This window comes from Aulonocara stuartgranti (assembly GCF_965226115.1).
Source record: "Aulonocara stuartgranti genome assembly, chromosome: 7".
Classification (NCBI taxonomy): domain Eukaryota; kingdom Metazoa; phylum Chordata; class Actinopteri; order Cichliformes; family Cichlidae; genus Aulonocara; species Aulonocara stuartgranti.
In genome coordinates, this window is record NC_138945.1 from 18,398,280 (window position 1) to 18,421,373 (window position 23,094).

The 23,094-nt window shown below is 40.6% G+C and overlaps 1 protein-coding gene and 1 long non-coding RNA gene across 8 annotated transcripts in view; one reads left to right on the plus strand and one right to left on the minus strand.

Moving 5' to 3' along the window:
* The window catches only part of garnl3 (GTPase activating Rap/RanGAP domain like 3), a 79,267-nt gene that overhangs the window by 50,052 nt on the left and 6,121 nt on the right, over nucleotides 1-23,094 (plus strand). For 4 of the 7 annotated variants that reach the window (XM_082542714.1, XM_082542713.1, XM_082542718.1 and 1 more), the window contains 23 exons: nucleotides 1,530-1,594; nucleotides 2,423-2,486; nucleotides 2,651-2,677; nucleotides 3,024-3,099; nucleotides 4,613-4,711; nucleotides 4,820-4,923; nucleotides 7,616-7,724; nucleotides 7,892-7,937; nucleotides 8,024-8,130; nucleotides 8,224-8,339; nucleotides 8,772-8,894; nucleotides 13,028-13,102; nucleotides 13,316-13,430; nucleotides 13,560-13,586; nucleotides 13,707-13,811; nucleotides 14,582-14,698; nucleotides 16,435-16,592; nucleotides 16,798-16,956; nucleotides 17,353-17,419; nucleotides 17,694-17,801; nucleotides 18,262-18,380; nucleotides 18,754-18,889; nucleotides 20,864-20,923. In XM_082542714.1, the coding sequence (XP_082398840.1) occupies nucleotides 1,530-1,594; nucleotides 2,423-2,486; nucleotides 2,651-2,677; nucleotides 3,024-3,099; nucleotides 4,613-4,711; nucleotides 4,820-4,923; nucleotides 7,616-7,724; nucleotides 7,892-7,937; nucleotides 8,024-8,130; nucleotides 8,224-8,339; nucleotides 8,772-8,894; nucleotides 13,028-13,102; nucleotides 13,316-13,430; nucleotides 13,560-13,586; nucleotides 13,707-13,811; nucleotides 14,582-14,698; nucleotides 16,435-16,592; nucleotides 16,798-16,956; nucleotides 17,353-17,419; nucleotides 17,694-17,801; nucleotides 18,262-18,380; nucleotides 18,754-18,889; nucleotides 20,864-20,923 (2,182 nt within the window). The remainder of the gene's footprint in view (nucleotides 1-1,529; nucleotides 1,595-2,422; nucleotides 2,487-2,650; nucleotides 2,678-3,023; nucleotides 3,100-4,612; nucleotides 4,712-4,819; nucleotides 4,924-7,615; nucleotides 7,725-7,891; nucleotides 7,938-8,023; nucleotides 8,131-8,223; nucleotides 8,340-8,771; nucleotides 8,895-13,027; nucleotides 13,103-13,315; nucleotides 13,431-13,559; nucleotides 13,587-13,706; nucleotides 13,812-14,581; nucleotides 14,699-16,434; nucleotides 16,593-16,797; nucleotides 16,957-17,352; nucleotides 17,420-17,693; nucleotides 17,802-18,261; nucleotides 18,381-18,753; nucleotides 18,890-20,863; nucleotides 20,924-23,094) is intronic. The other 3 variants (XM_082542715.1, XM_082542717.1, XM_082542719.1) reach the window with 3 other exon arrangements.
* On the minus strand, nucleotides 6,751-7,453 carry LOC309711528. Its single transcript, XR_014278000.1, has 2 exons — nucleotides 7,008-7,453; nucleotides 6,751-6,923 (listed from the first exon to the last, which is right to left on the minus strand). It is a non-coding gene; the product is annotated as an uncharacterized lncRNA (long non-coding RNA).

The following is a 23,094-nucleotide window of genomic DNA, read 5'->3' on the forward strand; positions in this document are numbered from 1 at the left end:
CAGCAAGCTATTAAGACTCGACTTTACACCGTGTTCGTGTTTTCCTCCGAAACAATAAGTTCCGTTGCAGCAGCCTTTCAACGCCTCTCTCTGTCTCTCGCTGGCAAAGTTGACGCAGACAACAAAGTAAAGCTAGTTTTCGGCTACGAGCCCGACACAGAACTGACGTATTAGCCAGAGGTCCCTTTTGGAGCTGTGGGCCTGTTTTATATACACGCGGAATAGTTTTCTATACGAGATCGATCCAAAAAGTGCAGCCTTACCTAATGTCCACCTACTGTTACTCATTTTATATTAAGATTTAAAAATCTGGTTGGTATTAGTATGGCGAATAACCTTCAGTAATAGTAATAAATCACACAGCAATAGTACATTCATGTAGTTGTAAAAAGCTTGATAATATATTAAGTAATCCAAAGTATTCAGAATACGTTACTCTGATTGAGTAACGTAACGGAATACGTTACAAAATACATTTTGGGGCATGTATTCTGTAATCTGTAGTGGAATACATTTTAAAAGTAACCTTCCCAACACTGTTCAGGATATATGCAATACTTTTTTTTCTGAGTAAAATGATATATAAGGTTTTATATTTTTGCAGGTATCATTAATTGAAAGCATTTTCAGCAAACTGTATCATATGACATGACTGCATTTCATTGTATTGTAAGGAGTTTCTCACTGTTGGACCGATAAATGCTGAGATACTTTTCAATAGTTTCATCAAATAGCTGCAGCCCAATGACATGATCAACAAAAAAATCATCATGTGTAATCTTAAAGAATAATTCACAAACATTTATTCTCTTTAAAATCTTAATCTTTAAAGCAAGTTAGATAAATGTAGCGGCAGTCGTGGAGTCTAAATTCCCATAAAATATAAAGTCTCCAACTAAAAGTGCAGGTATTAAAAGTTTTAGCACACTGGTGCAAAGATTAATCCTGAACACAGACATTTTCTGCTTAATTAAACAGTTGTGGGAGGTGTGTTTTTTGTTCCTCAGATCTAAACACGGAAAAGCACAAAATGTGCAAAGTCCCTTAAAAATAGTCTTTAAGGCACTATGCTACTCCACTTTTGAGTCACCGTTTGTGTAGGTGTGTGTGTGTGTGTGTGTTAGAGAGAGATGCATGATTATTATGGTGTGCATCTAGTTCTGTGATTCAGTTTCATGACCAAGATAGCTTGGATCTAATTTTGCCCTCCAGCCTCGTCTGGAACCTGATTAGGGTGATGCACCTCCGCTGCCTGATCACATTGATTTATCTTGTTTCTGTCAGACTCTAACTGGTACAGGATGTTGTTGTTGAACAGAACAACTTTGTCTTCTCTTGAATTGCTTCTGTTTAATCTTTTAAGTCCTCTGTAATTATTCTGCGAGTAGTTGAAAAATCTCTTTTGTGGTCTGAATTTCTAAATACACACACCAAAAAATGTACTAATTATTTCCAAAATGAACAGATGTATAAAACCCACTATGTTATAATATGATAATCACTGATCTGTGTCACTCTTGTTCACACAGGGGACTCTGAAGATTTCCCTTCCCTACAGCCCAACAAAAACACTATCAGTCAAGTCCATACTAAGGTGAGACGTGCAGCTCAGACCTTGTAGTCACTACTCTTTATGCCCTCTTTCCAATGCATGAATGAGATTTTATATTGTTGTTTTCTCATTCTACAGTTCAGATGTAATTATTTGCATTGCACAATCTAACTGAACTTAGAACAAAAGAAACATTCAAATCAAATCACAGCAATACAAGGTAAAGATCTACAGCAGTAGAGAAATAACCCCAACAGATGACCCCCTATGTGCAAGCACTCGGTGACAGTGGGAAGGAAAAACTCCCTTTTAACAGAAACCTGCAGCAGATGGTTGAGGGGGAGGAAGACAGGGAAAATACACACTGTGGAAGAGAGCCGGAGTTTGACGTGAACTAATGATTAAATGTAAAGCAGTCTATAAACAGACAGAGAGTAAAAAAATGTGAGAGAAGAAAAAACAATCAGTGCATAATGGGAAGCTCCAAGCAGCCTAGGCCTAGTGCCGCATAACTAAGTTAAAGTTTTAAGCCTAATCTTAAAAGTAAAGGGGCTGTCCGTGTCCTCTAGCCAAAGTGGGAGCTGGTTCCACAGAAGAGAGACCTGAACGCTGCATCAGTGACTGGTAACAAGATATTAAAATATGTAGAAAACAGAAGGTTTGAGATTTTAAATTACTCAAGGCTAAGTTGCTGCACAAACTCTAAATGAATACAAATGGTTCAAGCTAGATGGGAAATCCCCTGTATCAGGTTTTAATGAGTGTTAACCTTTGGGCTGTTTGTCTTTCGTCAACACTAAACACTTGGGGTTTTTATCTCTGTTTCTTCCACTCCTCCTTTTTCTGCCGCTCCTGCTTCTGCCTGTACAGTGCAATGAACATGGACAGGTTTGAGAAAGGCCCCAGGGAAATCCTCAACCCAGAGATTCAGAAGGTGAGAATGACACCAGCACAACGGCAGGCTCTTAATGAAATATAGCACCGACCCATTTCATGCCAACCCGGATCAGCAACATCTAAACTTCATAATGTCCTTAGGCTGTGTCATCTCTAGCTGTAGTGCTGGTCAGTGACAGTTGTTGTGTCCTCTTTCCCCAGGACCTGTTGGTGTTGGAGGAACAGGAGGTATGAATATGATATGTTTTTCATGGGATAAGTTAGCATGTCTGCAGTAATCCTGGAATTTTCTGTCATTAATGCAGTTTGATTTTCTTTTTTCTAGTGTTCTGCATGTTTGAGTCTATATGCTTTTATATGCTGAAATGGTTGCATGTGTACAACTACAATTGTTCTTTCAAGTGTTATGCAGATTAATATTTTTCTTTCTTGGTCATCAGTATTTAGCCTTTCTTGTTACCTTTTGTGGATCTTTTGTTTAATCTATTACATGTTATTTTACATTTCTTTAAAAAAAAAAACGTAGAATTTATTTTGAATTGTTAATCTCTAATCTAACTCAATTTTCTTTTAGGGTTCTGTCAATTTTAAGTTTGGTGTGCTGTATGCCAAAGATGGACAGCTCACAGATGACGAGATGTTTAGTAATGGTAAATTCTGCTATGCTCATTTATTATTTAGTGTTCGAATTAAAGACTGTATATTAAAAAGGACAGTCACTGTGACATCAACCATTTATGAGTGTATTATCATGTTGAAGCTTAATATGAACAATTAGGTTGCTGCCATCTTTGGGCATCATCATTTTTGGTCACTAGCGCTAGCTTGTTTAGCCCTTAAACGCCGATGGGAGTGCCCTTAATTCCATTTGCGTAACTATTTTTAAATCCCGGTAGACCCACAATCAAATAAGATGAGGCATTTTGACATGAAAACAGAGGAGTTTACTTACATATCATGCATTCAACTTGTCCCTGGCCGCAGTCTCCTTCTACTAATGGGTTTGCAAAATAGTGTCAGAAGAAATCCAGACACACACTTTGCGGATCTGATCAACTTTCCATTGCACTTCCTATGCTGGAATAAACATCATCACATTATCAGCATGAACTAACACGTCTGCGATTTACTGCGAAAACCAGAAATTATGTCATTTTTGCAGGAATTTTTCTTTTTTTTTTTTCAGGGCCATTTTAAGATCCGCTAGTGATAATGAAAGTTATGTTTGACTTTGTGCCTTTTTTACACTTAGAACTTTGATTTCACTGTTGGAAATAGTTTTACAGAAGAGGATTAGGGCTACCGAAAGAAAAAAAAAGTGGGCAAGTATTTTTTTGACATTAAAGTCAGACTTCTGAGAAAAAAATAATTCTGATGAAAAAGTTAGAATTCTGACTTTTTCATCAGAATTATTTTTTCTCAGAATTCTGGAAAAGAAGAAAAAGAAAGACTTGCCCACTTTTTTTCCAGTGGTCCTAATCTTCTTCCGTATAGTTTATTTTGATGCACATGCAGGGTTTCTTTGCACATTAATATCTATTTTTGTTTTTGTTGCAGTTTATAAAAAATGTAAAACTGAAATTATGAAGTCCGAATGAATTTCCTGTGGTTGAAAACTATTTCATTCAACTTTCTTTGCATTTAAAATTTCGAGGGCTACACCTTTGATATTTCTGTAACTAGAAAAATGCGTAAGCAAAACAAAACCGATTTTCAATTTTTTTGTAGTTTATTAGAGTTTTTAGTAATTTATGTAGTTACTATGGACTTGATACATACATATTATTCAAATTTGGGATATAACGGTTGTATTGATCATAGCAACTTGCATGCATAGCAATGCTCTTAAAAAAGGCACTATAGCATGTAAAAATATAGAAAACATAAAGTAAGCTCTGATGGCCTTGTTAAAGGATAGGCTTAAAACAGTTAGCAAGATGACAAGACTTTCTATAACCTCATTAATGTTACTAACCAAGCTAGCTTTTTCACCTTGTTTACAGTTTTCATGTTAAGCTAAGCTAAACTAAGCTTAGCATATAAACTTAAGAGTGGCGTAGATCTGGTCACCAAAAGTGTACTTTTTCCAAAATGTCAAATTAAAATAAAAAACACTACATACCACAATAGACGATATCTGCTTAGTGACTTGTGTTGTTGCAGAGACGGGAAGTGAGAACTTCGACAAGTTTCTCAGTCTGCTGGGTGATACCATTACACTGCAGGGATGGGCAGGTTACCGAGGAGGGTTAGACACCAAGAGTAAGAATGTGCACCGTTTGGTCACATAACAAAACATCACATTCAAAAGGAGGCCATCCATTAAGGTTTTTTTTTCTCTGTGTTATGTTATACTGTTTTTGTCTGCAGATGACACTACAGGAATTAAGTCCATCTACACAGTGTATCAAGGTCATGAGCTCATGTTCCACGTCTCCACGATGTTACCCTACTCTAAAGAGAACAAACAGCAGGTGCGTTACAAGTGTGGTTGTACACATTTGGTCTCTGTTTTTTTGTAACACTTTTAGTGTTTTCTCGATTTCATATATTTTTACATCGTTGTTTTTTTTACAGTCAGCCACTATGTCTCTCCGGATCATTGGTCTAGATCAGGGGGTGGGCAATTCCAGGCCTCGAGGGCCGGTGTCCTGCAGGTTTTAGATATCACCCTGGGTCAACACACCTGAATCACATGATTACTTCATTACCAGGCCTCTGGAGAACTTCAGGACATGTTAAGGAGCTAATTTAGCCATTTAAATCAGCTGTGTTGGTTTAAGGACACATCTAAAACCTGCAGGCCTGGAGTTGCCCACCCCCTGGTCTAGATGAAATATTGTAGTATGGATACATGAGATAAGCATTTGTACAAACATTCATGATGTTCAGAAGAATCATTCTAATAGTTTTGGTAAAACCTTGAAATTGTGGTTTTCCGTGAAATATCTTTTTTAGATTTTTAGCCAACATCAGCTGATGGCTCCTGATACCCTGCCCCATTCTGCGCTGGGGTCTTAATGATCTCTTTCCCCACCTCTGACTTTATATGTGTTAGACCACCAGTCATAAAACCAACAAAACACAAATATTTTAAAAATCTGTCAAAAACACCTTTATTTATTAGACAGTTAACAAACTGAATCCATGCACCATTTCAGCCAGCCCACTGGCTTTCTCTCAGAAGTTGGAAGTTAGTTAAGCTTTAAATTCAACCACAATAGCTCATGTTTCCATTCAGTAATGCAAGTAACTGACTGTAATTTGGCATCTTAATCAAAAAACAATAATTTCCTATACTATTTTACCTGTTTTTTATGTAAAACGGTACATTTCAAAATTCATCAATAACAACAATAATTATAGTTTAGCATTAAAAATATAATTTTGATTACAGAGCTTACTCAAACTGATGCATTAACCATTACACAAACAAATAAAAGAAAAGAAAAATGGTAATGACCAGTTCAATCACTTAAGGCAGCTGTGACATAAACCTGACATTGCACTCTGAAGGCTGGGAAGCCATACACAGCTACTGTCTGTAGCACGTCTCATTAAATACTGCAATCATACAAAAGTGACAAAAATACCAGGAGACTGACAACACTGTTGTTCAGTACTCCTTTCAATGTCTATTTCTGTATCTTTATGTATACAGTTGTTATGTATGCATAAGGGAGTGCTGTGGCATGAATGCAGTAGAATCCTGTTAGTATAGGAGGAGAAGAATAAAAAGAAATGGGCATCGTTGCCTCCTTCTGTAATCCCAGGTTGTTTTAGGTATGACTTCAAAGGGCTGCTGCTTAGCAAATCTGACACATCTTGAGATATTCACTCTGGCAGTGATTAATAAGGAATAGTCTGTGCCTGTAGTGCATGTGGGTGCATGACTGAGAAGAGCTCCAGTCACACTCTATATCACACCTTAGTGTTGGTGTAATGTAAAGTCAGATTGTTTTAACTGGTGAAGGTGTTGTGTTAATCATATACAGCAATACTTCTGTATTGTTTGATATGAAAGAAATATATTTTTACTGGTAATGGGACCACGAGAGTTTCAGACTAGACTTTGGGCATTTTTACATGATTGTATAGGTTTAAAATCTGACATTTTGGCTTAGTTTTAGTCCTGGAAGAAAAGAAACTCAGTAAATTTTAATAGATGATCAGTGAATTAAGGACAAACACACTGCATGACACAAAGTGCATGCATTTGTGTGGTCTCAAAAACACTGGTTGTCACGGTGTGGCATGGCACACCGTGGAAGGAGTGGGGAAGGAGGACCCAGGCGCGGTGCTCTATGTATAGACAGTGTTTATTTACAAAGTGAAACAACGTAACAATAAATCCCCGTGTTCTCCCAGACTCCAGTGTCGTGTCTCCCCGTGAATAGTCCGTGTTTCTGTGCTCTCTCCGCTCCCGTGTCAGCACCCCCCGGTGCTCGCTGCTCTCGTGTCTTCCACGCTGCTCCTGCGGGAAACATAAGACGCAGCCGTCAGGACACATACAACTGCGGGCATGCACACACACTAACTCAATAACAGGACGACTAACGTGGAGTCTCATGCAATGATCCTGCGTCGGTGGGAGCTCCAAGACTCTCCTAAGTAGCTCCCCCGACGAGCCCTGATCAGCGGCAGGTGTGTGGCTTCGGGTGTGGCCAGTCCTTCCACAGGGCCACACCCCTCAGGCCTGCAGGTGGCTGAGCTCCATCCTCCAAGCATACCCGCAGACGTACACACACACACACATCTACAAGCATGGAGAAGAGCAGCAGCAACACCAAAATACATATAATAATAATAATAATAATAATAATAATAATAATAATAATAATAATAATAATAATAAATAACTGCTCAGGGATCCTGGGTCGCCCAGTCCCAAGACCCTGACACTGGTAAAGTATTTGGGTTGCTGATTTGGCCTAGCAAATCATAGGAATAATGTTTCTATAGCTCCAGAACCTGCCCAATAACTACCATGTTTCAAAGTCAAAGAATGCATTGGTCATCATCTGTACATGCAGTTCTGTATTGCCATTTATTAAAATAACAATTATTGGTAGATAATTCCTGTGACACATAAATTGCAGGGTGCCGAGGTTAATTTGCCGTGTTTTTCCTTATCTCGGTGTCTCTCTTGTTCATCTATTCTGTCAGGTGGAGAGAAAGAGGCACATTGGAAATGACATTGTTACCATAGTATTCCAGGAAGGCGATGATGCCTCGTCATCCTTCAAGCCGTCTATGATCCGATCACACTTCACCCGTATCCTTCACATGGACAGCGACTGTCACAGAGATTAAGTGGTAGCCAACAACATGAGCCATGTTTACACCAGCTTGAGATAATGAAGTCACATCCACATCAGAGCAGTGGAACTGTATGTGTTTGACTGTATGTGGTTTAATTGTTTCCTTTACTTTCACATCTAGATATTTTTGCATTAGTTAGGTACAATAGCCAGAATGACAGTTACAGGTGAGTGTGTTTGGTTTACAGAAGAGTCGATGAAGTTACTTGATCTGCGGCTCTTTACGATCTCATGTGTGTGCTCTCTGCCGCAGGTTAAAGATCTTCTCAGAGGAAAGCGTTCCACTGTTTGGACCCCCTCTCCCATCCCCGCCTGTATTTACCGATCACCAAGAATTCAGGGACTTTTTATTAGTCAAATGTATGAAAGTGTTCAAAAAAAGTTCATCAGATATGCTGACATCTTTGCGTCCCCTCTGTCTCCCTTACACTGATCTTCCCTCATTTCCTTCAGTAATCAATGGAGAGAAAGCCACACTGGAGACACCGACGTTTGCCCAGAAGCGTCAGCGGACCCTCGACATGCTGATCCGCTCGCTCTATCAAGACCTCATGCCTGACCTGCACAAGGTACAGCAGCGTTTCCGTCCACGACTCTGCTGCAGAGACCTGTTGTTGTACTTTTTTTTGCCATCAATCCACTCTTCTCCTCCTGACTCCTCCTTGTCACTTCAGTCACTTGCAGCGACTGGAGTCGCTGCTGATTTGTCCTCTGCTGTATTCCACTGCAGCCTCCGCATACTGCACCACACTCCACTGGATTCTGCTGCAATGCTGACTTTCTCAGCAGGGCTCTCTCTCCTCACATCACTTTAGTTCTTATATCTGTTGTTTTTTCCCCTCCTTTCACTGTTGCTCCTAATACAGCTTAGTTCAAGCAGTGCACTGTTCACTCTTGCTGTTCTCACTTCACTTCTAAGACCCTTGTTGCTTTTCTTTTTCTCTCTCCGTGTGGCTGCGTGTGTGCGCGCATGTGTCACATTTTGTGCGTTCCATGTTTAGGTTCCCTTTTCTCCCCAGAACATGTTAAACAGACGGTCCTTCAGCGATGTGTTGCCCGAGTCTCCAAAGTCGGCACGTAAGAAGGAGGAGGCACGCCAGGCTGAGTTTGTCAGAATAGGGCAGGTAACTAAGTACTGAGCACACAAAGACATGTAAAATAGCCTCATGTGTTCTGTGAGAAACTCCAAAGAGCAATTCTGTGCAAGTCTTAAGCCACCTCTCATTTTCATTCATTTTGCTATGGGAGAAAGGTGCAACAGTTTATTGAAATATGTGCAAACATATATGGAAATACAGCATATATAAGGTAAAAACATAGTTTGTACAAATTTAATGAGCTTGAAAGTCAATATTTGGTATGACTACTTTCAGTCTGAACTCTCTCAGGCGGTCCTCAGGAACAGTTCTCCAGGCTTGCTAAAAGCTATTCAGAGCTCTTATTTGGACATCGGCTGCCTTTCCTCTGTTAAGATGATCCCACACTGTTTCACTAATGTGGATTTCCCCTGACCTCCTGCGTACATATTCACATGTACAGAATTGAACCAAAAGTTTCAAATGCGGATACATCGGTTGCCACTGATTTGTGGTCCAGTTCTTGTGTTATTTGACATAAATAGAGGGAGGGCCTGAAGAGATGTATCTGCTGTAGATAGATTTTAGGTCTGGCACTTCTTTTGTCCTCCACTTATCCAGTTTCCTCAGATGTTTTAAGAACAAACTGCACACCATGCCAAGAGTTTGGCTAATAGTTATTTGGGAATCACCTTGTTGTTGCAAAAATGCTATTTTATGCCTGTCAGACTGTGTTATCATTAACATTTTTGTAGATTCACTGAAGAAGTAGTCTGAAAATAGTCAGGTAAAAGGACAAAACTGAAAAGGAGAGAAAAAGCTGCCAATGTCCAAAGAAAAGCTTTGAAAGATGTTCAGAAAGACTAAAGAGCCATTGCTCAGCTCCATATACAGTATAGAAATCGTGGTATACTGTTGTAGAAATGACATTGCAGACCTTGAACAAGTCATAGTATTTTTTTTACATGATTATTGTTCACAAAATCCTTTTTTTGATCAGCTTCTATTGTAGTGAACACTTCAGACTTGAGCTGTAATCAGAGGCTTAATTCAGAAAGAGGAACAAATTGCTGAAAAACATCATTGAGCTTTATACAGCCCTATACACTCCATTTCTCCATATTTGGGCTTTTTTGGTGGGGGCGTATTTACTTTATGGGTCATGTATTTTTGATGTAATTTCCAGGAAACTTTCTAAATGATTTAGCTACTCAAAGAAATTAAAAAGGGTGTTAAAATTTGTCCTACTCATAAGAGAAAAAAGTGCTTCCACAGTTACCAGCTTCTTCTGTTTGATGTTTTAAGAAGAAAAGTAATAATTTGTAAGGCAAGTGAAAAGTAAATGCTAATCGGAGTTGCCTGGGAAGTCAAACAATAATCCTAAACTTAACAGAAAAGGTACCCGAGTCACTTCAGTCTGGTCTTTAGAAATGAAACTGCCTAGCATGGGTTAGTGTATTTCGCTCTATTCTCTTTGTTTCCCTCTAAAAATGCAGATGTAATGAGTGCTGCCTACCACTGCAGGAGAAACTACCCTCTCTCAGTCATTAATGAGGAAGCTCTTTGTACTGATTGGGTTTCAAAGGCTGAATGAACTGAACACCTGCTTGCAGGAGGATAAAGAAGGAATAATAATCTAAGAAGGTCACTGTGTGGCTGATATACCTGATATAATCATACTGGGAAAAAACCTTACAAAGCACCATACATGGCAATGAACCCGGATGACCATTTTTTGTGGGAGGCTGGGAGATAGTGGGTATTTTTGATGTGATCACTCATACAGTTTCAGAGTAATGTGACTGTCAGCATGAGTTAAATTATAATAAATCAATAATTGCCCTCATAAACCGAATACATCAATAATTTTACTACAATTTGTTCTTTCTTTTTTTTTTGATCAACTTGAAAATCTATCCAAAGTCCAAAGGTTTGAACTGAGTAGTACTAATAATGCCTTCATCGTCACTCATTGTTTTATAATAGTCTATATGAGCCTTAAAAACTAGACACTAGTTATAACAGCTGTACCCTGTAGAAAAAACCTGTTGGAGGAAATTAGTTTTTAAAGTCAAAACCATTTATAGTCGACTCTAAACGAGCAGCTGTTTATTAATCTTAGTAATTCTCTCTTTTTCTCTTTGTTGTCCTTGTTTCCTTTTCTTTACGTAACTGTTCTATCTCGTTTCTACTGTTCTCGACTTATAAATACAAAGCTTAGGTATCGACGTGCTCTTCTATAAAGCATTAAAACAGTGGAAGACTAACATCTTCGGTCATTGATTGTTCAGTTATTTTAGGGACAAGCCATTTGTCAGCTAAACTGACTCACAGTGGGGTCAGTCACTGTGTTGTGCACGTCGTACACAGTGATGTCATGTTCCCCATTAATGTCTCATAAATCTGAATATGATTTCTCATGGATCTGTTCTGAAGGATGCTTTAGTATGCTGTATGGCTAAGCCACCGCAGTGGTGGTTTGTATTGATCTCATCATCTCCAGATTGCCTGTTTATGCAGGCATGGTAATGCTTTGTGCAGCTTGGATTGGCACTTTCAGTCAGATGGTTGCAGCTTGCACATTTGTACGAACTGTGTTTGAATTCTGAAACGGCTTTAACCTTTGATGCATTATGACTTTTCTTTTTGTACAGTCACCTTCTTGAGCCGTCACAGATCTCAGAACCTAAATAAGCATGAAAAACAAGCAATGTCAGTCCAAATAGCAGTAATAGAAAACAGCATGCGTATTTCAGCAAGTTAGGGCTCATTTATCTTGCGCAAGGTCCACGAGTGTGAAAGCGTTATTTAAATAACAGATAAATACCGTAAAATGCAATTTCCTCCACAGAGAATGACTGTGATAGATGCTAGCTCATTGGCAAGCTACCTGTTTACAGCTACATGATGGAGCCCAAAAGATAGAAAAATACATACCAGTTCATCAAGGCCTCATAATAGCCACATATAACATCAAAATATATGTTTAAAAAATGCCCCTTTAGTAGCACATAGATTGATCCTGTTTATTGAAAGAACTCAAACCCAGTGGCTGAAAAAGAACTACTTAACTCTTTACCCCTAGATACTAGGGCTGCGCGATTTTGCATGAAATGGCAATGTGTAGCGTTTGTCTAGGGTGTTGTTCATTTTCCTAAATCCCTCGTTTTGCACAGTGTTGATGGGAGCCATATCTTTGGTCAGGTGATAAGTGATAGCCTCCGTAATTTCTTTGTGCCTGCGGGAGTTCGACGTGTATAGGGAAGCGCTGTATAAGGTTCCCGTTATTGATGTTTGGGTGGTTGACCGGGACGGATTTTCTCCTGTCACTTTCTCGTCATCCCTGACGTGCTCTCCGTTGTTTTTTCCCTGCCAATTTTTGCATCACACGGCACAGCTTCTGTATCACGTGGTATAAGGCTCCGCCCTTGTCATTTGTTGAGCAGGAAGAGTGAGCGCTTGTTTTCATGCAGATTACGTCCCGGATCAAAATGCGGTACAATCGTCATCTTTTTTTTAAAAATCGTTGTCATTTGGAAATGAGATCGCACATAAGTATGAATCGAGATCGCGATTTTCTAACGATTAATCGTGCAGCCCTACTAGATACCCTGTTAGAAGCAACCCTCTGATTGGTTCATGTCATATTTCAGCCTGCCCATTGAACAACATGAGTGGATGTGCATCAGAAATGAGTGAGGATGGTCTCTATTCATGCAGGTACCCTAGGGAAATCCATTTATTCTAATGGTCATTGAACCGCATCTTTATCGATATTTACTAAGGCGTCAAAACTTGCCATTAATGATGCAGGGTAGATCGTCAGATCATCTTTATGGGGAAAAGAGTTCAAGAAACAGAAATATCTCAAAAAATGTCTATATTTGTGTAGGTCTGAACTTTATTCTTCATTCTGTCCTGCCTCATTTGAGGTTGGAAAATACAGAGTAACTATAACTCTGTTTATAAAAGAAATCATCGTTACCTCTAACAACCACAGCGGTAAAATGCCACCTTCTCATCGTGGCAACAGCGTTAATTTTATGCTAACATTAGCTACATGGGAGCAAATCTTGATTTCAGATGTCAGACACTGTGGTGATGCAAGACTTCAGACTTCCATCAGTGCAGAATTCAGAGGTGTACGCCGTGTGTCATATCTGATGCCGTTTCTTCCCCAGGCCCTCAAGCTGAAGACCATAGTGAGAGGCGATGCGCCGACTAGCCTCGTCACCACAGGCTTGTGCAGAAAAGAGGTGAGGCTCACATCTTTAAAGCGTCTCACCGCCTTGATCTTAATACTTGAAAGAACCTTTGAATTTTTTGCCGTTACAAAACAACTTCATGTTTGAAATGTTTAAAAAGCACTTAATGAACCCGGGGGGGTTAAATTTATGATTTATTTGTAGTCCTATCAAACCAAGTGAATATTAATCCTATTGTGCGCTGTATCAATATGTGTGTTGCAGCCATGGGAGTCCCAGTTGTTCTGCAGCACATTCCCCTATGATATCGTGTGCGCTGACTCCTGGGGTCAGTCAGTGCTGGTTGCCACAGACGCAGCAGGGGTCATGCTGCTCGATGGTGAGGTCACTAATCAATACGCCCTGTGCCATCTAAATTAAAGCACCCATGCATAATTGTTCAATACTCAGCAGAATGTCGAGAGCAGCAGCTAACATGATGATGGTAATGATGTTGTCCCTCTTTCAGGCCCTGATCCAGCAGGGTTAGGCATTGGTGAGTGACACAATCAATATTTTCTTATTTAAATGCTCTTTCTTTTTTTAATCCCTACTTGGGGCGGGGATTTTTCAATTTAATTTTCTTTAATCATGTGATTTTTGACTTGTCTTTCAGAGCCACAGAGCCTTCCCCCAGTGCACGTGTTCGACAGAACCATGGTGGTGAAGCAGATGCACGTTCTCGAGCCTCAGGACCTGCTTATCACCCGCACTGACAAAGGTAGGCTTAGACCACTGGGAGGATACTGCTAAGCACTGCCTCCCTGCACATCAGAGATCTCCTGTCATCCTTTGAAATCCTCTTTTTGACTCACAGTACTATTTGGAGCAGATTGTCTTTATGTTTGTTCTTTTTCTTCGCCTTACATTTCATCTGTCTTTTCCTGTGTGCGTTAGTGTGTACACGTTTGCCCACCTCCACTGGTCCGGTGAAAACATCGATCCATCGCCGAGATTTAAGGAAGCTGACCTGCACAGAACGAGTCCCTAAAGGGGTTCTGTGTGCATGTGTATACAAAAGAGTGTCTGTTTGTCTGAAGAACCACATAGACTGTGAGAGTGCAGGGGGTTATAAAGTACTAAGAGATATCCAGACAGGCAGACAGATAAAATTAAACACAGAGGGTGACTAAGATTTAAAGGACACACAAGTAGTTCAACCGAGATGTGGCTGTGTACTAACAAACAGCAGTTGGACTTGTCTGATGTTTGCTTTAACTGTGAAAGAATGTAAATGGTTGATCTGCAGATGATAAGCAAGTAGGGATCGTCCAGGTTTGATAGTCATTATGCGATGGCAGGCATTTGTCACGACTGTGTGTGGGCTTTGATGAAGCTTCTGCGAGTGCGCCAGCTTTAAGAAGCCTTCTAGTAATCCTCCTGCAATACCACGCCATTGCATGGCCGTGGGAGGATGCTAAATAAGAGCTAGCAAATTGAGGGTAGCCTTCGTGCAGAAAAAAACAGAAGAGCTTTTTGTTTTGTTTCCAGGAAAGGATGCTCGGCTTTATGTGTTCAGACTCAGCACAATCAAGAAAGGCCTGGAGGAGAGGCAACTAATCAGGGGCAAGTGCGACAGCCGGGAAAACAAACTGGAGAAAACGAAAGGTAACGCACAGGATCTGCAAGAATATGCACACAGTTGCACAGAATGCAAAACAATCCTCACAGTGAAAAAGGTAAATACACTTATGCAAGATAGAAAAATCTGCTTGAATTTGACAGAAGTTGAAAGCATCAGATAGTTCCCCATCCGAACACCTGTGATAAATTTTTCCCCCTGTTAATACCTTTAGGTTTATTTGAGGATAATATGAGACTACAAAATTGCTCTTTTTGTCAGCATCCTTCAACAGCAGCTCTAGTGTGAAATAGACATGCATGCTTAAATTCAAGCCATCATAAAAATAAATGTAAAAACATTTAAAGAGACATTTCCAAGACATTTAAATGTTGATACATATCAGCTACCTAGCTTAATCGTTTCTGGCATAAAAGGAGCCTGAAATGTACTTCATACATTGGTCATTCACGACTCCTCGGCTTTAAATCTATTATTTCCCCCTGCTGGTAATGCAACTTAAGCATGTGGTGGATTAGTGTGTCTGTTACCCCTTAAGGTGCTTTAAATTGTAAGGTCAAGATGCTAAAATAACACAAGAGAAAATCCCAATAATCAGGCAACCCACTGTAAGCAAGCATTCGGCAACAGTGGGAAGGAAAAACTCCCTTTTAAGAGGAAGTAACCTCCGGCAGAACCAGGTTCAGTTGGGAGTGAGGGGAGGGAGACAGGAAAAAAGGCATACTGTGGAAAAGAGCTAATTTGGTGATGAAACCTCTTACATTCAGATCAACGTTAAAACCTATTTTAAGACAGATTGGATCGACTGATAGCATCTCGCCATGCTCCTGTTGGTATAAACAGGAGATAAAGAAGTTCCTACTTGGGAACCTACTTCTCCACTGGCCTCTGGCAGGTGTTGCTTACTATCACACTCCAATGTAGCTCCAGAGCCACAGCCACCCCATAAATGTGGAAGAATGTGGTGGCTTAAGTAACCAGCACAGCTTGAAGTAAACAAGTAATCTAATTAGCATCTGTAACGACATAAACTTCTGCAAATTAACACATTTGATTGTTTTGCTATCAATTGCATGAATGTGGAAATGAAAGAGAGATTCAGTCAGCTGCATTAGGCACAAACCTAGGGGAGGAGTCAGAGAGAAACTCTGGGTTTGTTAAAGAAAATCTGCCAGCGAATAGAGTCTGTGAATAGCCCAGGGATTAGGGAATCCTCATCTCAGGGTTAGCAAACTCTGTTTTCTGGAACAGGCCTGTGCTTCATCATATTAGGCGCAGCCAAAGCCACAGTGCTGGCCTGAGATGGACATATGAAGAAATCCATGCCAAGCTGACAACAGCTCAATACAAGTAGAAAAATTTGGAAAACAAGCTTTTCGAGCAGATTGAAACCTGAGCTTTTGGCTTACAGACATAAAAAAATGTCTTTGAGCTGTAAATATTGTTCATCTGTACAAATGTTCCTAAAGAAGTAAACATCTACATTTCTGACCTGTTGAAGGATTATCTGAATATGTTTATGAGGTTGTTTACAAGGTTAACAAGTATCTAATCAATTCTGAAGTGCAACCTTAATGAATCTCCTTTTTACAGTGTACACACAAATACACACACAGTGTTATATCCACTGGTGTCATGCCAGCTGTCTGAGCGGCATGCATTGATCTGCGGGACGATGCCAGGGAACGACACCTGCAGCAGTAAACATCCATTATAGTTTCCATCTCTTTGTCAGCCTCCCCTCTCATCCGCTTTGTCTTAGGTTGCCATTTGTACTCTATTAACACCCACCACGGCTCAGAGCTGAGGATAGTAGCAGCCATCAGGAACAAACTCCTCCTCATCACCAGGAAACATCCGCGTTTCAGCGCCGTCGCCACAGGAGCGGATTCTCCAGTGGAGGAGTTTCAGTACATACGGGTAAATCAAAGTCCACATGAGCAAAGAGAAGGTGGAAAAACAGCATATGAATCAAGCATGCACATTGTATTCAATACCCAAATGTAATGGGGGCTAAAAAAGAGTCTAATTATCTATCAAACAGAAGAGGGTGAAAGAAGAACGAAGACAGGAGTGTAAAAGTAAAGAGTGCTAATGTTAACCACGTGTACCACGCTCCCATTAGGAGATCTGTCTGTGCGACCCGCCGGTGGTGATGTCGCTGGTGGACGGTCCAACTGGGGAAAATGATAATATGATTTGTGTGGCCTACAAACATCAATTTGACCTGATCAATGAGAGCACTGGAGATGCCTACCGGCTTCATCACGCAGAGGCCAACAGGGTGAGGCACACAGGCACACACACACATATTAGCGGCTTTCTCTTTGCTTTCTTGCATTTCTATGTGATGTTTATTGAAGCCAAACGGGACTGAAACCTTTAGTTAGCGGCTTTATTTACCTGCTGATTACCAGCCTGCTTGGGTGAATCAAACATTGTCATTCTCAGCAGGGAGAAATGGATGAGCAGGCTGTAGGATGAACAGCTGCCTTAATAAAGCATCTCATTCTGCTTTCTATTTAGAGAAGAGTAAATCTGTAGCTGACATGCAGTGTATCTTCTGTATTGCCCTGAGGGTGCTGACCTGACATTATTTGTTAAAAACAGTGTCTCCTATTTGACCTTTCGCCTCTGAACCGTCTTTGATTTCACTAAACTGACTTCTTTGTGCCTGCAGGTAAATTTTGTAGCGGCCATTGATGTGTATGAAGACGGGGAGGCAGGTCTGCTGTTGTGTTACAACTGTGAGTGCCCCCCACCACCATCCCTCTCTTGACTCCAGACATTTCAGATGTTGTGTAATGTCGGCTATCTGCCTTTTTCCTCTGCGACTGGAATAAAAATAATTGCACAGAGACAGCTCCAGAATATTAAGAGTGAGGGAGCTTTTTATCCCTCTGCTTCAGCTATATAAAAGGACAAAAAGCTGTCTGCCCTCTTCGACTCACAATAAAAGGCTGCTGTCGATCGTGGTGTAACATAAATACCTTTAACCTGAATCCTGTGTGTCTTTTGCAGATATTTGTTACTATAAGAAAGTTTGTCCGTTTAACGGCTCCACACCGATGATCCAGTCCAACACCCCGGATTTCCACTTCAGCTGGAACCAGATGCCTAATGCTATTGGTAGGTTGCCACGGCAACAGTTCTCGGGGCCCCACCCTGCCCATTGCCGCTGAGCTTCGTGTCACCATGGAAACGTCATGTGTAATCACAAGCATCCGACTGGCCCAAGTGATTACTTGTGCGTGTGTTTCTGTGTACGTTTTATTATTAACACAGAAGGTGATGAAAATTTAAAAAAAAAAGCTGGTGTTAAACCAGTAACCCTGGCACTGCTCATAACAAAATGCTGCCCCTCTGGCCTCCTGTGCATCCGTAATGTGTCCTGCTTTAATATGCACATAGACACTAAAGCCAACAGTGCAGAGTAATCGCACAAATGTATTAAAACATGTGGGACATCTTCAATTTAAAATCAGCTCACACCACTGGCCTATAAAACAGTAATTTTCATAATTTAAAAAAAGTAATCACACCCTTTTGATATAGTATGCTGGATCTTATCCTCCTGGTGTCTTTGCAGTTTGTGCATTTCCTTACATCCTGGCCTTCACCACGGACTCCATTGAGATTCGACTAGTGGTCAATGGCAATCTTGTGTACACAGCAGTGGTCCCGGAGCTGCAGCTGGCTGCTTCGCGGGTCTGTATAAATGACAACATATACACCCACTGAACAAGAATCCTCAAGTTTGTGAATTTAGTTTCACTGTCAGGCTTCACTCAGTTGTAGAAGAAGATGTCTGGGAGCTCTCATTTCAATCCATCTTTATTATCCCTGTGGGAAATAAGGCTGGTAATCTGCATGGCTGCAAAAGCAATAATACAACTATGATTTATACACTCCGATAATTGCAAACAGAACAGTGCGCCTGAGATCCAATGATTCATTCTGATTCTTTGTTCTTTCTTTTTCACCTGCTGCTTCAAACCTTTCTGTTTTCCTGCCTTCTCTGCACGTCCATCATTTCCCTCTCATTTCCCTCTCTGCTTGCATCTGCTTTTTCCACCCACAGTCAGACATTTATTTCGTTTCATCGGCTCCAGTGAGCTCAGCCTCCAACTGCAGTTCGAGAGACACCAGTTCCCAGAGTTCCCCACAGACGCCCACCGGCTATGAGATGCCCATGTTCCCCTCGCCGCTCGGCGATGGTAAGACCCACACAGGATGTTTGACTTTGGAGTCTCTCTTAGCTTCAAGCGCTGCAACATTTGTGTACGTTAGTTCAGGTTGATAACCTGCAGTTTTCTGTGACAGTAAGTTTTTCTTTAATCACTTCTGCCATCATCTTTTTTTTTTATGAGAAACATTATAATGTCCTCATTGCTGGGTATTTAGAGTAGCAGTAGACAAATAGGTATCCTGTCAACGGCCCTTTAACCCCTAATTTTACTTACAAATGTGGTTACTTTTATTTATTACCGACCTTCTTTCTTACAATTATTTCAGAGGAAAAAGTCATTCATTCAACAAATTTTATGCTTAAAAAATGACTTTTGCGGCACTTAAACATGAGGTAGAAAGACTTAGGTGCCTTTGTTTAATTATCTTTGTTACCAAGCCAAAACCGGTACAAAAATGTTGCCTGTTGGTGTGTTCAAGGACCTACTCATAATCTGAAACTTTGCTTTAGATTAAATTTGCTAATCTATGTTGAAGGGCAGGGATGGGATGTCAAAAATGTATTTTACATTGTGAACCAAATACATCCCACTTTGATCTTAAGTGGGCCGGACAGAAACCCTTTCTGTTAGTGTAAAGAACTTTAACTACACATTTAATCCCTGGAATAGTTTAATATAAGAAAAAGGAGTGCAGTTTCAACAACACATCTCAGTTTTTCTATATGATATAGAAATGTTGCTGTTGTAAATAAAAGAAATCTGGAAAACCTTTGGCTTAAAGTGTAAGAAATGTGTAAAATGGCCTAAAACATTCTGGTTCTGTCATTGCCCTTTATTTGTAAACCCACTGGGGAAAAAACAAAAAGAGAATTTCCTGTCGGTTAATTATTTATATATTCATATATTTTCTTTGGTGTATTATGCCCATGGGGGAGGTCTTTATCACGCTCCAAAACCTGTGGAAATATAGTTAAAACTCCAAAATGTATGCCTTTTTATTCCTTCCTTCCTCCTTATTCTACTAAAGTTTCACTCCTTATTTTCCCACTGGTTGTCCACCACACTCTCCAGTGTTTCTGTCTCAGACCTGACAGTTTGAGAATCCCTTTTTTGTTTTAAGGTTGTCACCAGGCAGTGAACTCTTGAATTTTGGAGGATCCTTGAACACACCCTTTTTCAAAACAGGCATCCACATGGCCTCCCGTTCATCGACATACTGCCAAGAGATCAAGGGGACAAACTTTTTACTGAGATACGACGTTCCTTACTTTCAAGCATCATATGATTTTATACCCATATGTAGTATGAGGTGTATGGAAAAAAAGCTTGTACCTTAGCTAAATGTGATTTGTAGTTGAAGGACAAGAACATTTAAAAGCATCATTGTGATCTTTTCGATTGCGAATTATAGTTACAATATAATTACAATATAGCACGCACACTCTCCCAGACATCTTTCATTGTATGTTTGACCATTTAATACACACACCCCCACCAGCACCACCGCCTCCCCATCCTGCTGTTCCTGATCTCCTCCAGATTAATACAGCTTGTACAAGATTGTCATTCACTGTCTGTCAGCTGACTGATGGACAGTGCAGTCTAGCTGTTAAAGACACACAAAGGTTTCCATGTAAGTCTGAACTGCAGAAAAGAGTGAGACTTAGGAAAAATAAAAAGCTTGTGTTCCTGCTGCTGCTGCACCATCCAGGCAGTCTTTTCCTGATGGAAGTGGGTATTTACAGGTTCCATTAAAGCTAACGGGGAGGAAGGTCTGGCTGTTGCTGCTGCAATTAGTCAAGTGCAGGATTTCTGCTTATGTATGTCATTTTTATTAAAGGAATTCTCTTTTTTTTTTGCAAATAATTCTGCATTACTGGAAGATGTAGGCATAATAGAGAACCTACTATGTATGTGTGTGGGTGTGTGCGTGTGCTCCTAAATGTATGTTACTGTGTGTGTGTTCAGTTTGTGTAACCCTCTTCTTCATCCCTGGTTCAGATTCTATACGGATCCCCTATGGTACCAAGCTTTCCCTGTACATGTCTAAGGATGCTGAAGGTACTTTAGGATTCTCCCACAACTTGTCCTCTGTCCATAAAAACACTCATAACGCTGCCCTACTAACATGCACGTGCACCCAGAGTGTATCACCCCTGTCTGCTCCGAAGCAGCATGTTGACTTGAACGTTGGTTGAATGTTAAGTGAACATTATGTCTTCCCCACCCCCACTCACCCCCCTTTCTGTCTGCCGACTAATTAAAGCATTAGCGCGAGGGGAGAATGAGAAGGGAGAAAGGAAGGTGCTAGAGCTCAAAGTACAAAAGTGAGGCAGAGGTGATGAAGATAGAGAGTTATGAAATTACCAGGAAGGGGGGGAGGAAGAATAGGTATGCAGGCAGTGTGAGCGGAAAGGGAGGGGTTATGGAGGCTTTGGGGGGTGCAAAAAAGGAGCAAGAAAAGGGAAAGAGGGAAGGAGAAGACACGTCTGCTGCAGCATGATTTACAGATTGCACTGTCGCCATGGAGACTTTTGTCAGCCCTCTTTTTCGATCCAAAGTAGTCCAAACAGCGGTGCTACAGTCTGATGGTGGGTGGGTGGTCGGGCGGGGTGTTTGGAGAGTGGGGGGGTGGAGAAAGGTGGAAGGGTGCTGACAAAAATCCCATCCTCTTAACTGCCTGTGCGCCTGCCGTATCTGCTCCTTGGGAAGGTTTTCATCTGACGTAATCACATCAGTGATGCGAGCAAGATGTCACTGATGTGGCTGCTAGCCACCATCCACCTCCACTGGCTTAAAGACGCCACGTTGTTCTGATGAATTTGACTCTGTTTAGTACTAAAAACATCCCTGACAACTGTTTATTTGATTTTTGATTTTTTTTTGCCAGTGTGCAGGAGTGTGACACTTCCCCTGGTCCAGAAACGCATGTGGAATATATTGATCTCTGCAACTATATATTCCAAATACTTGCATGCCTTGCCGCATCTTTGGCTATTTCCTTTTGCCGTCGGACGACACAGCGGCAAGTGAGAGCTGATCTGTAACAGCACTAACACAGTGTACCTGTCAAGCATCAGCAGTGACCCTTTGTTTTTCACAGTGGCTCTTTAACTCTCCTCTCACCCGCTGACATTTCAGATGAGACAGACCCTTCCTTTTTTTTTGCAGCATAGTCTCTGCCTCGATTCACTCTCATTCACTATCACCAGCCTGCCTCATCGGAGCAGTGTGCAGTTTCTGAACTCCAACACTGCTCCCAAGTGGAATGGCTGGGCACTGCCAGTGGGCACACTGCAGCTTTGCGGGCAGATTGTGTCACTTGAAAACTTCCAAACATCCATTCAATGCATCTCGAGCAGACTTTGTTGTCTCTGTTGAATAATAGATGGCCTGCTATAAATGTCTACTGAACAGTTACATTAGCTCGCTGTTGTAAGGAAGATTAATTTTAAGACTGCGTGCTGTTTCAATAAATAGCGCTATAAATCACTTTAAAGTGGCTTCATTTAAATGTGGATGTTTGATTCTGTTGTATCAGCATTCATAGAGTCCTAATTATGTACAGAATTAATATTACAGCTGACTGTTTTGCAACGCATGCCACATGTGATGTCATAGATGTTTTACTGCGCTACGAAAATACAAAAGTTAAAGACTTGATCAAGCTGTGTCACCTTTGCTTTTTCAGGTTTTGTAAGCTTTTGCTTTTGCTGTCATTATCTGTTTTTTACTGGTCCTTACTGGTGCATTCAAAGACTTTTATTTCCAGTGAAATAAAATTATTTCTTATTATACCTTTACAAAATCGACAACATGTTGGAGTTGGAGTGGCTGGCACACAGAATGCAAGAGCAATGTTAATAAGTTGAATCTTTGAGAGTCCCTGAATGCACCGGAAAGGCGGAAATATGCCTCTAGAGATTATATACAAGATAGATGCCAATATTTACATGTCTGACGCCAGTCCCTGGTTATTTCAAGTGTGTTTAGTGTAAAGATTACAAATGTGCATCTCGTGTAATGCCGTTCGCTGCATTAGAGTCTCAGAGGTAAGAGTATGTTTCATAATACCCAACAGCAGAATTTCAAAAAAGCCTAATCTTTGAGTCAGGTGAGAGTTTTGGAGTATCCTAAAGCTGCACTGAAAATGCTTGCAGATGATATGTATGTGAGTGTGATGTATTGTAAATTTAGTTCAAGTTAATATATAGTGCATATATTAGTGATCC